The 14,196-nt window shown below is 39.4% G+C and overlaps 1 protein-coding gene across 2 annotated transcripts in view; it reads left to right on the forward strand.

The window, feature by feature from the left end:
* Positions 1–14,196, forward strand: part of JAKMIP2 (janus kinase and microtubule interacting protein 2) — a 164,430-nt gene that overhangs the window by 98,750 nt on the left and 51,484 nt on the right. For both annotated transcript variants that reach the window (XM_040344561.1, XM_040344559.1), the window contains exons 7-8: positions 8,703–8,849; positions 11,885–12,025. In XM_040344561.1, the coding sequence (XP_040200495.1) occupies positions 8,703–8,849; positions 11,885–12,025 (288 nt within the window). The remainder of the gene's footprint in view (positions 1–8,702; positions 8,850–11,884; positions 12,026–14,196) is intronic.

The raw sequence follows: 14,196 nt of genomic DNA on the forward strand, positions 1-14,196 counted from the left end.
TGGCACATAAAAACAAACATAGAGCACCATTCTAATGCTGGCCATACACTATACGTAAAATCGTTCAAACTCGTTTTCAAATGACAAACACTCGGTTTTGAGAGCGAACTATTTTGCCATCATGTAGTGACTGAATTTTGATTGATAAATTGTTTAGTGGACATTAATGAATCAGTTTTGTGTTTGTTTTGTCACATATGCCTAGTGCAAACAGTTTGGGTGAGAAACACATTAACTCTTTAATTTTTTCTTTTGTTTGGCAGAATTTTAAAACCTGTTCCATTTGGATTTTCAGCTCTGAAAAGTTGAAACCGATTTTCTCTTTGTGCCCATTAACTGGGTAAAAAACAAAAAATTGGTCCAAATGACAGATTTTTGAACGATTTTTCATCTAGTGTATGGCCAGCATAAAGTGCAGAATATATGAAACCAAACAGGTTTATTAGACAATTTCCAAGTTATAAAATAGAGAAGAAAGTTAGACACCCCACAGGTCAGGAGGTTCAAAGCACAAGGTAGGATCTGAACAATCCACTGTGTGTTACAGGAAGCTCAGAACCCCTGTGGTAACGGGACGCTAAACACCAGCTGGGGGGGAGGAAAGAATGACTTGGTATGGGACATGATCACCAGGTAAAAAAAGAAAAAAAAAGCCTGAGAAAAGGAAACAAATGTGGCCATCACATCTAAGAATTGGTACACTGGAATATAATATATGTTTGCTTTTTAATACCGCTTTTACAGTGGCTTTTACAGTGGTTGAAATTACATATTCAAATAGATGTTGGTTGAGCGACTAAATAATTTATTCATTGAAGTGTTTGTCAAAATTATTATATTAGCTACCTATTCCATCACCTTTAAAATCCCATATAAGGCCTCATGCACACTGGGCATCAAAAACACAGCTTTTAAGGGCATTTACCAATTGTTTTTGCCTCTAAACACCCCTCAATGTTAGGCTATGTATCCACGCACCCATAGGTGATTACAGGGGTTTAGAGACAGAGGGAAAAAAAACATCACTTGAGTGTTCAGGGAAGGAGGGGTTCGGCAGATAAAGCACCCAACGCACCTAAACCATCACTTACCCTACCCAAAATGTAAAAAAATGTTTTGGCTATAGTTCTACTTTAAGGAAGAACAGGCTACTCTTTTTTCCTTATATTTACTGTACATACTGTACCCTATTTGAAGTATAATAAATGTTTTAAAGATAAGCATAATAAGGGTTCAAAGTTCTAAAACTGTTTAGGATTAGATGTTGAATCAACAGGTTGATTTTTACGCCCATCCCAGTAACAAACATCCAACTTAGCTGTGCTCCCCTGCGACTCTTTTTGGCTTTTGAGACTTTGCTCAAGCCTTAGTTTTACGCAAGGGTATAGACTCTTTCCATGTTGCAACACTTGTACTTGATTATTATTGACCCAGAGGTGTGACGTGGAGTCATGTGCTTCTCCTTATCCTAAAGTACAGGTATTCTTTGCCCTCCATGTGGGTCGAAAGAGCTGGGGGGAGTGAAGTTAAGTTGAGGTTGTGCTATTGGGGAGAATAATTAAAGCAATCCTGTTGCTTTGCCTTACATGGCTCACTTTAAGCAATGGCGCCACTTTCCCCGAGGAGATGTAGCAGGTCTTTGGTTAGCATGTGAAAGGTGCCCCCATGTTAGCTTCAAAATGAACAAAGTGTAGTTTGTTGTATTTTTGTGGGTTAAAATCACAAGAGTAAATGTAAATAATGCCTTTACTGATTAAAGTGTTTGTAAAGTCAATAAAAAATATATATATATGATATATGTACCTGCTCTGTGCTACAGCCCTGATCCTCCTCTTTGTGGGTCCCCCGCCGGCGCTCTTGGCTCCTCTTCTTCCTGGTGTGCCACCATAGGAAGCCGCTTCCTATGGTGGCATACCTGCAGATGCACACAATGCTGGATCGAGATCGGGCTCAGGTAAGTATAAGGGGGATACACATACTGAAACATTTTATATCTTAATGAAGGGTAAAAAATGTTTAAGATTTACTACCATTTTAACTAAACTTTTGATTTCCTAAGCATGTAAAAATAATTTTAGCTTTATAGTGTGACCCCTATGCTGTTTCAAGCACAATGCTCCTTTCCTTAAAACTTGAAGACTAAACAGGGCTGTTAATGATATGCAAAATATGAAAAGTCAGCAGCTAAGCCTTCTTCTGTATCTATATTCATGGTACTAGGCTAATGAAATGCGAATATCAGTGACAGAACAGTCATAGAAATTACAGAGGTGTCTTTGACACACAGGCTCTGATTGGTAGCTTTGCTTTACCCTCAGGATGGTGACTTCCAATGAGGAATAACTGGATGCCTGGGGACAGATTGAAGCAGAGTTTTTGTTAATTGATTATGCCCCATTGAGTTGTTTAGAACTGAATAGTTCTTATTTGGCAGTGGTTTTTGTAAACAATGTCAAAGTAATGGGTTGTATTTAATTGTAGTGGAAATCGCAGCAAAGCCTTTAAAGTGATTGTAAATGATCACCTTGTAAAACTACCCATTCAGTTTTTAAAATTTAAATGAAAGTAACGGTCCGTAGGAATGCTAAGTTAGCCCTATTACACTGACCAATACCTGGCTTATGCGTATCACAGCTAGGCATGTGCATTTCGTTTCGTTCCGAATCGAAATTCGGACGAATTTTTCATTATTCGGACATTCGGATGCATACGAATTCCCGAATTGCAATATTAATGAATTTACCGAATCCGAACGAACGTTTTCGATTCCAAATCGAAAACACGCGGACGAAATTCGATCGGAATTCGATTTTTTTTTCGAATTCCGATCGAATTCCGTCTGCGGGTTTTCGATTTGGAATTCGAAAAAAAATATTTTTTTTTTTTTTTTTTTGGAATTCCGATCGAATTTCGTCCGCGGGTTTTCGATTTGGAATTCGAAAAAATATTTTTTTTTTTTTTTCGAATTCCGATCGAATTTCGAAATTATATTCGAAGAGAGAATTTTCGAATTCGACCGGATTTTTCGAAATTCGGTCGAAAACGAACGAGTTCCGAAAACAAATTTAACACATGTAACGAACCTAACTTAACAAAATTAATTAAATAACGAATTAAAACGAAACAAAATTTTCCCTTTTGCACATGCCTAATTCACAGCAGAAGCTGGCCACATACCTTTTTATTGTGGCTAAACAGACCATAGCTTAGGCCTGGAAGACTCAACGCACAGCCTTTCAGGGGGTGAAGACAAGTATGACCGTCATGATGCTTCATGAACGAATGTCCGGTTTTATGAAGGATTCACATGCCAAATTTCTCAAGGTTTGGGAACCATATGAGTTCCCCTCACTCCCACTGACCTGTTTGGGCTTTGTCTGATTGCTCTCTTTGTGGCTGCTGAGTCCAAGTTACCCCCGTCCTCTCTCTCCCCTTCTCTCTTACCTATGACACGCCTTTTTATTTATTTTTGTTTCCCTCACCTATTTTCTATTTCTTCTTCATGCTGTTGCCAATTATGGGGTGGGTTGCAGGGGGAAGAGCTTCCCCACCAGTGACTGCACATCGATTTTTGGGGACATGGCGTTTTTGCAGTTTTAATTTTATAGTTTCACCCCAAAATTTCTGACTTCTGTCATTTTGGTTAGCCTAGTTGTGATCTTTATTGCTCAATTGTAATATGGTTACAATTTTCTAGCCCCTGCATGGGTGATTTACAAGCTTGCTTTTGTATTCTCGTATTTATTCTCTAAGGCCCAGATTCTCAAAGGGCTTACGACGGCGCAACGCAATGTGCGCCGTCGTAAGTCCTAATCTGGGCCGTCGTATCTATGCGACTGATTCTTAGAATCAGTTACGCATAGATAACCATTAGATCCGACAGGCGTAAGGCTCTTACGCTGTCGGATCTTAAATGCAATTTTTTTTTCCGCCGCTAGGTGTCGCCTCCGTCGTTTTCCCGATCGAGTATGCAAATTAGCAAAATACGCAAATTCCCGAACGTACGACCGGCCGACGCAGTGAAGATACAACGTTTACGTACGATTTGCGACGCGTAAAGTTGCCCCTGCTATATGAGGGGCAACCAATGTTAAGTATGGCCGTCGTTCCTGCGTCGAAATTTAAAAATGTACATTGTTTGCGTAAGTCGTCCGTGAATAGGGCTGGACGCCATTTACGTTAACATCGAAACCAATGACGTCCTTGCGACGTCATTTGGCGCAATGCACGTCGGGAAATTTTAGGGACAGCGCATGCGCAGTACGTTCGGCACGGGAACGTGCCTAATTTAAATGATCCACGCCCCCTACCCGGATCATTTGAATTAGGTGGGCTTGCGCCGGAGGATTTACGCTACGCCGCCGCAACTTTACAGGCAAGTGCTTTGTGAATCAAGCACTTGCCCGTAAAACTTGCGGCGGCGTAACGTAAATGAGATACGTTACGCTGCCGCATTTTTAAGCCAGTCTACGAGAATCTGGCCCAAAATCTATAAACATATTGAAATAGAAAATTTAAATGAAAGGCACACATTTGTGTATAGATATAAAAAAACATTATAAATACCTTTTTCTTTCCCCTTTTTTTTAAGTGATCACATTCCCTCTGCTCCCTCTGTTCTTAGCTGCATAAGAGCTGGGGGGGGGGGGGAAGCAACAGCACACTGAACTTCCCAGTGAAAGGCTGTGCGGAGTGGGTGTGTCAGGACAAGTCTGATCTTTGGAGGAGAGCAGGCTGAGTTTCCAGCATATACAAAAACAAAAGAGCCTAAGAGCCGGTTGACACTTCCGCGGCATGACTTCGGGGGCGACTCTGCAAGTCGACCTGAAGACGACTTTAGAGGCGACCTGCAAAACGACTTCTGTATAGAAGTCAATGCAGGTCGACTTGCAGAGTCGCCCCCGAAGTCGTGCAAGAACCTTTTTCTAAATCGGAGCGACTTACGTCGCTCCTATTAGAATGGTTACATTGCATTGAATGGGACGCGTCTCGTCAGGGGGCTGAGCCGCCTGACGAGTCGCCCCAGTGTAAACCGGCTCTAAATAAGTAATGAAAGTGGTAAATAAATAAAATATTTGATAGAAATATCATTCAATTAAAATGTGCCAAAAAGTGCTAGTGCCTTAATTATGGTGCAATCCGTGACTTCATAAAAATAATATCATTAAACATTCAAACAAGAAAGTCCATTGTGATAAGCAAGTGCAAATTTTTTAATCGAAAAAAAATTGATTGGTGTACAGATCAATCACATCCTCTAATGATCAAAGCCAGTGCTCTTAAAGTGTCAATGCAGTGCTATTCCACTTCAGTTCACTCCATGTGCGTTTTGTCCCAACCCCAATGGGTCCAGTCTTACCAAATGTAGTTGATTTCTTGTGGCTTATGCCAAAAGCGATCAAAATAAATCTATCCACAGCTCCGCTGTGCGTGGCTAGGTGTTCTTAATGCTGTTTCTTTTTACACAGACCAGTTGGAGCTCAACATGTGTATGGAGCAGAAAGGGATATCCTTGCGCAAAAACATCTTTATTAAAACACATCATCACATCATAAAAACTACTCACATTGTCAAGTGCCTCCCCAGCACCCAGGGATCATCTGCCTGTAATTAATATAACTGCCACTGGCCGCCACTCTGAAAGCGCAAGCTGATGCTATCCGTGTATGGACTCAGAGAGCAGAGAGAACCGCTCGCCCCTACTCGTACAGGTTTCGCCGTTCAATTAGATATAATCAGGAGGCAGCTCCTGATGATGTCTAATTGAGCGACGAAACCCGAAAACCTGCTCTGTCACTTTAAGAGTACTGGCATTGATCATTAGACTGGATGCAGACCTATGCATTTTTAGTGCTTTATGCATTTTGCAGATTTGCACTACAGTCTATTTAACATGGTTTCCGATGGAACCCGTTCTGTAGAGCAAATCTGCAAAATGCAAAAAGCACAAAAAATGCATAGATGTGAATCCAGCCTTAGAGGATGTGATTGATCTATACACCAATCAATTTTTTCGATGGAAACTTTGCACTTGCTTATCACAATGGACCTTCTTGTTTAATACAGGCACTGGCACTTTTTGACACATTTTACTTGAATGATATTAGGGCTACTGTGTAACCACAGACAATTTTTACACTTCTCCTGAACTCTATGAGTTCCTATTACTGAACAAGATGGAAGAATATGGGACCTTTAGGGCTAACTGACATGACATGCAGCCAACCTTTGGCAATAAAAAGCTCAAGGCAGGAGAAATAGTTGGCTGGCAGAAAGGCAAAATGATGGCACAGAGATGGCGCAACAAAAAAGATGTGTGCCTAATGAGTACTATTCATAACACTGTCATGGTACACACAAAAGGTGGAAAAGACGTATTGAAGCCATGACATTTTATCCAGCGATGAGAAAACAACAAAAAAAGTATTACAACATTTTTTTTAGGCATCTTCTTGAGCAGTTATTGTGGAATGCCCTCATTCTGCTAAATAAAAAGAGTGACAAGCCTGTGGTTTATGCGGACTTTGTTCGGAAAGTTGCCGAACTTATATTTCTCAAGCACCAAACACCAACGATTGTAAATATCACAAATTATACTAAGTGAGCATAGGGTGGTAGTTGCTAGTGACCTTGATTGGTCACTCAGAAAAAGCAGGTTGATTGGAAGGCCACCACAGCAAACGACTGTAAATAGGGCTGGACGTCGCGCTGCTGGCGTTGTGAATCCAGAACGCCTGACTGGTTGTCACTGTATAGACCACATCCCACCAACGGAAAATAAGTCAGCAACCACAAGGATGTGTGTGGTTTGTTGCTCTAAGCATGATGACACTGGAAGGAAAATCAGAAAATATGCCAGGTTCTATTGTACTGATTGTGACGTCGGACTTTGTGCTGTCCCATGTTTCAAAATTGACCATACCCGGGAGGTTTACTGAAGCAATATGACTAGTAATATTGCACCCTTGTTTGGGCAAAAAAAAAATCTGTGTTTTTGATTTGATTGATTACATTTTTTTGATTTGATTGACTAAAATGTATTGAATAAAAAGTATTATTATTGTATTAATATTTGTTATTATTTATAGTTATTTATTATATTATAATTTAATTTTGTGTTTCAAACTTTATCATACCCGAGATGTCTACTAGACTCTTGTTTGGACAGAATTAAGTGAGTTATTCCTAAGAATTACAGGCCTACAATATTCTAATACTTCAGTGTTTGGTAGATGCCAAAAGGTTGAACCATCTAGCAGTTTCTTATGCCGCGTACACACGGTCATTTTTTGGCATGAAAAAAAAACGAAGTTTTAAAAAATGTCATTTAAAAAGATCTTGTGTGGGCTTCACATCATTTTTCGGCTTCTGAAAACGACAAAAAAAAATTCGAACATGCTGCATTTTTTAATGTCGTTTTTTAAAATGTCGTTTTCCGGGTTGTAAAAAATGATCGTGTGTGGGCTAAAACTACGTTTTAAACCCGCGCATGCTCAGAAGCGAGTTATGAGACGGGAGCGCTCGTTCTAGTAAAACTACCATTCATAATGGAGTAAGCACATTCATCACGCTGTAACAGACAAAAAAGCGCAAATCTTCTTTTACTAACAAGGAATCAGCTAAAAGCAGCCCAAAGGCGAATAGAACTTCCCCTTCAGAGTGCCGTCGTACGTGTTGTACATCACCGCGCTTTGTTCATAATTTTTCAAAAACGATGGTGTGTGGGCAACATTGTTTTTAATGATGAAGTTGGAAAAACTTCGTTTTTTGGACATGCTGAAAAACTTCGTTTTTTTTCATGCCGAAAAACAAACCGTGTGTACGCGGCATAACACCTCTCAAGGACTATAGTGGTTGGATCTCTGTGCCTCCGTTTGCAATTTTGCAAACCTCCAATGGCTATAATGCAAGGGCAGGGGCTCCACACTCTGTAATAAGTGGTATATATTGTATAGCCAAAACTTCTCTCATTCATTTTGGTTAGAGTGGAAAGGGATTAGAACCTTTGTCACGTTTTTATTGCTGTCTATGTCCTAGCTAGGTAGATTCACCTAAGAGGGTAATTCCCACCAATTTGTGAGGAGTTCCCCTCACTTCCTGTTAAACCTTGGAGAGAAATTGAAGGAAAATCACTCTACATTAAGTAGGTGTTTTTAATCCTTCTCTGCTCTATTCAAACCAAAAAACAAAACAACAAAAAAAAAAGAAAAACGCCAAAGCTTTGTCTATACATATACTTTATGTTATTTGATATTAAGAGGAATGTAACAAAGGATTGACACCCCATGGTAGGGAGGATCCCAAAAACTAAAAGTAGGGCAAGAAAGGAACCAAAATGAATGGCACAAAGATGTAAGGACTGGAGTCCCAAGAAATAAAAAAACAGTGGATGAGGAAGTCAACTAGAAGACTCTACCTATAAATAAAATATTATTTTTTAATGAACCGACTGTTTAAAAAAATAACCTGTATGACCACTTCCCAGCATAAACACTGTGCCTAGGCATAAACATGTTTTCATGGTAAGCAAAGAATAATTGTCATAGTGTCAGGCCCAAGACTGCATATTAACTGCTTTTGTACTGCATGGAAATTACAAAAAATATGAACTGGTTATTATTTTTACGAATTTCTAAACTTAGATCCCAGTATACAGAAAAGCCATATTTAAGAAATCATATTTTATTGTGTCTTGTTTCCAGCTGCGGAGAGTCAGGGAAGCAGAAAAACAATGCAAACCTATGCTGGAAAAGAACAAGTGCCTCACTAAAAGAAATGATGAACTAATGCAATCCTTGCAACGTATGGAGGAGAAGCTGAAAGTCCTTTCAAAGGAAAATGCAGAAATGGTAAGTATGAAGAACACAAAATGAATATGGAATTGTTTAAAAAAAATAACCATACATCATTGGAATCTAAAGTCTTGAATCTTTGTAAACATCTCCCAGATAGCCATCCTATGACATGCCTAAGCTTTGTGCTAATAAAAGACATGCAAAAATGTTCATATAACAATGGTGCAGTCGGGACCATGTTAATCTGGAACTTTACCCATTACAACATGATAAAAATAATGCTCTTTAGCCAGGAATATACATTCCAGATTAATAATAATGTCACCAAAATTAGTGTGTGCTGTAAATGGCTCCAGAATCATTGCTGTTTCTTCTTGCTTGAGGCTGACATTTTGCTGAAGCGCAGAGCCCCTGAGCAGCAGTAAATATTTAGGCTGTCAGTAGGTCAGCCTGTAAAAATTTGGCACAGTACCAAAAATAGAGAGCAACTGAGCATGTGCAGAGCAGGGTGAACCAGGTATTACTGGATTTTAAACAGAATAGGAACTCATTTTTTATATTTTGCATAGCTTTATCTGCAAAAGGGGCCAGGCTGAAGTGATCCAGTAGGACTTAATTTTCTGACTAACGTTCCACTTTAATTGACATTTTATACTGCTCCAGCAACCTGGAGAGCAAATAGGCGTCAGTTATTATGACTGACCATGTGCTCTAAATGTCATGATAATATTGGAGGCTCTGTTGCATTGTACCAACACCCTAGGTTATTCATAGGATACTCAGAAAGGACAGGACTATTCAGCGACATTTAGAACCCAGGATGGCTCAATTAAAATGGCATCTCTGGTAACCTGGCACCTTTTTGTATCATGCCTTGGAAATGGTAGTAGTTCATGGCTTTATGTCACTGGGGGCATGCTTAGTATGATCAAATATGACATGAAATAAAAGAAATGTCCACACTTGCTCACTGATATTTTAATGTTTACCAATTTGTATGATGCCCTCCGTACCTGATGTGGTACAAACTAAAGAACAACAATTGCAGTCTTCTATTAATACGCAGTGTGTTTTGTCTTCAAAGAGAAACTCCAGGAAGTATTTGAATTTATTGAGTCATTAATGTTTTATAGAAAAGGGCTGCAACTGTTTTAAAGTCAGAAAGTCTGCTCAGTCTACCTCTATTAGAGAATGACATAATTCAGACCTGACCATTTTTGTAGCCTTGTAAAGTGATATTTAACTAACAGTTGGATACAAGGGGACTGAAGGGTACCAATGTCAGACAGCCCATAAAAGTCTGGAAGTGTGGAAATATATTGCTGTTTTTTAACTGTTTACCTAACAAAATATTTGCAATTCTGTTTAGTCAGTCTTGGTATATACATATCAATGTCACACTGAATAGCCAAGATGGTGACACCACTATTTCCCCTTGCAGCTTCCTATGTCACCTGCTTACTCATTGAGCTATGGATCATTATTAAGCTGTTTTTTTTATCAAAAAGGTTTTTATTGAACAAGTAAAGATACAACATTCTCCAATGCACAAGTCCAGAAAGGTGGTTTTGAACCATAAGCTTATGCATAAACAGAGTACCAGGTACCACACAGCTGTAAAGTCCAGGCAATTACAAGACGCCACTCCATCCCTCCACCGATCACATGAAACATGGTATAGGTACGGTACACGTTCCCCCCTAGGGACACTGCAAAAATCTAGACAATACAAGCACTTTAGGACTTAGACCAGGCGTATCCAACCAGCGTGCCTACAGGCGTTCAAACCTGCCCGGGGATCCCCTGTGCTGGTAAATATATTTTTTCATAATAAGGGTATTCCCCATGTGAGTTAACCAGGAGGCGCTAGTGGGTGGTGAGGTGGGTTTCCAGACCATTAATAGTAGTTTCCTAGCCTGAAACAGCACCCTATAGAATGCCACCCTGATCAGTTCCTCAGGGATCACGTCCTCCAGAACCCCCAGTATACAGCACATAGAGTCAGTAGGTACCTTAGTTTGAAACACCATATTGAGTGTCCCCACCACCTCACTCCAGTACCGGTGTGGCTTCAGGGCATCACCCCATTATGCTGCTGACAGCGGCAGTACAATGGGTCCGCCAGCCTGCCCATCCTGTGTAATTTTACTGGGGTGTAGTGTACTCGCAGTATTATATACAGTTGGAAAACTTTTTGTGTGACATTCAGAGAACAAGTGGTTATTGACTTCAGGGCCTCCTCTCATTGATCTCCCGTAATTGGGTCGAGGTCTCTCTCCCACAAAGACACCGCCCTACAGGTGTAATCCCACATGTGTCCTGAGAGTAACATTTGATAGCATTGGGATATGATCCCCTTGGTTACAGTGGTGGAATGCAGCACATGGAATACAGGAGTGGGCGACATTACCCACCGTTAAGCTGTTAACGGTTCATTTTCCTTATTAGGGAGATTTTCCTTTCCTACTAAGTAGTCTTTGGAACAGGAAACAGAATCTGTCCAACAGGGCCACCAGTGGCAATTGAACAACTTTTATTAGAACAAGAGAGGGTTGTACTGTTAGTTATTTCAGGCTTTTAAAGCTGTCTAACCCCCCCCCCCCCAAATCCAACGTGGTCTAGCGTGGTCAGTTTGAAATTGGAAAGCAGGGGGACTGACAAGATCACCAGGGATTTCACACAAAAGAAGCAGAACTAAGAGAACAGGATACTTTTTATCACAAGTGGATGGAACAACAGACACCTATCAGGAATATTGGGGTAACACATTCTTGTTGAAATTTCTTAGATACAATTAGGGCCACTTCACACCAGACACAGTTCCGTACAGTTTTGTGCGCATTTTTTCTGCACTAAAAAATGCATGCACAGTGTTTTCCATGTATTCCAATGCCTCTTGTTGGCTCTTGTTCACACCATGCAGTCAGTTTCCGGTGCAGAAAATACATTTACATTTTTGCTTATTTGTTCCCCTAAAATAAAAATATTAACGGAGCTGTGCTTTTATTAATTGTCTAGCATTATCTGATATTATAATACATAATACATAAACCTGTAAAAAATAAATCTGTGGTCTTTTTTCACTCCAGAAAGAGAAAATAACATCTCATCCTCCACTGAAGAAGTTAAGATCCTTAAATGACCTTGACCAAGCAGGAGAGGAACAAGAAATCGAGTTTTTGAAGTTACAAGTGGTAGAACAACAGAACATTATCGATGATTTAACAAGGGTAAGATTGAACACAATTGTAGTTTTTGTTATATGTTTAATTACATCTTCATGATTCTACATATGATACAATGCATGGCTTTAGTGAAAGACTCTGAACGCAGAAAAATGTTTACACATATTTAAAGTCAAATTTTCTTTAATTTTTAAAGAAAATCACCCATTAGACTGCAGTATGACATTGTGTAACAATGTCCCTAAATTGTATGTAAATTCCAATATTAACCATTTGACCTCCGGAAGGTTTTACCCCCTTCGTGACCAGAGTATTTTTTGCTATTCAGCACTGTGCTTCTTGAACTGGCAATTGCTCAGTCACACTGTACCTAAATGAAATTTATATTATCATCATTACCATTTCCACACAAATAGAGCTTTCTTTTGGTGGTATTTAATTGTCACTGTTTTTTTTTTGCTATATAAATGAAAAATGTTTTTTTTTTTTTTTACAATGTTTTTTGCTATATAAATGAAAAATGTTTTTTTTACAACACAATACAACACGTTCTTTTTTTCGTTTCTGTTATAAAATTTTGCAAACAAATAATCTTTCTTCATATTTAGGCCAAAATGTAGTCTACTATATTCCTTTGGTAAAAAATAACCCAAATCATGTATTGTGTATATTCTTTAGTCTGTATGAAAGTTATATAGTCTACAAACTATGGTATACGTATATTTTACATTTAATTGAACAGTCCTGATGTAGTGAACAAGACCCACAAGGCTGAAACGCATTTACTGTCTGTTACTGTCTTTTATGGAGAACCAATAAATTATGAAGATTCCTGATGTAATAATGACTGCCTATCTAATTTCTTGAGGCCATAACATGTCAGGATAGTACAAATACCCCAAAATTACCCCTTTTTAGAAAGTAGACAGTTCAATGTATTTAGTAAGAGACATGGCTAATATTTTGAAGTTGCAATTGTGTGGAAAATGAAGAAATTAAATACAATTTTGGGTTCTCATAACAATTTTTTTTTTACATACTGTCACCAGTGCAGTACAGCGTCATCATGTGACTGCTATGACAGTGATCAGGGATACTCTCATCAGAGTAGTTTTTTAAATGATCACTGTACCTGCGAATTGTTTAAACTGTAATGAATTGCTTTCATTCATGACTCATTATTTACTATTGTGATGCTGAGATTGGCCCACGGCTATCACCAGTTTCAGGGTGCTGTGATTGGCCCAGGTACCATGTGATTACTGGTGACCATCACAGATCATACACAGTAGTAACAGTGATGTCATGAATGGATTTCATTTATAACACTTGTATACTACATGACATGTGATTGCATAGCAATCATGTGATATCTGGGCCGCTCACAGTGGCCCGATACCAAGCACCGCAATCCACTGTGTCGGGTGGACACTATGGTTGCAAAGCATGCCACTGCAAGCCCCAGAGGAGGTGCACTGTGTGTATGCACGATTATGTCATGGTGCCTGGGAAAGTAGCCCACCAGCTGGCTGCCGGCAAGTGGTTAAACGTCTCTTATTTGCTCCTTGACCTTTTTGGACTGTAAAATATAAAGTTGGAAGTATTTGTTACATATGCTTGATAATTAAAACATTTAGAACTGTCCTGTGCACACTTTTTGTGTTATCCTAATGCCGCGTACACGCGATAGGTTAAACCGATGAGAATGGTCTGATGGACCGTTTTCATCGGTCAAAACCGATCGTGTGTGGGCGCCATTGGTTATTTAACCATCGGTTAAAAAAAAGCAAACTTGTTTTAAATTTAACCGATGGATTCCTAACCGATAGGTCAAAACCGATCGTTAGTAGGCACAACCATCGGTTAAAAATCCACGCATGCTCAGAATCAAATCGACGCATGCTTGGAAGCATTGAACTTGTTTTTTTTCAGTACGTTGTTGTGTTTTACGTCACCGCGTTCTGACACAATCGTTTTTTTTTAACCGATGGTATGTAGGCGCGACGGACCATCAGTCAGCTTCATCGGTTAACCGATGAAAACGGTCCATCGGTCCATTCTCATCGGATGGACTAATCGTGTGTACGCAGCATAACAATGCTTTTAGCCTTCTCAGTTTTTATCATAGACTACATGCAGCCTTCATCCAGCCTTGTTGGGTGGAAGCTATTCTAATAATTCAGAATCCCTAATTTTTACCTGACACACACTGCTCA

Source organism: Rana temporaria, chromosome 3 (assembly GCF_905171775.1).
Source record: "Rana temporaria chromosome 3, aRanTem1.1, whole genome shotgun sequence".
Lineage (NCBI taxonomy): Eukaryota > Metazoa > Chordata > Amphibia > Anura > Ranidae > Rana > Rana temporaria.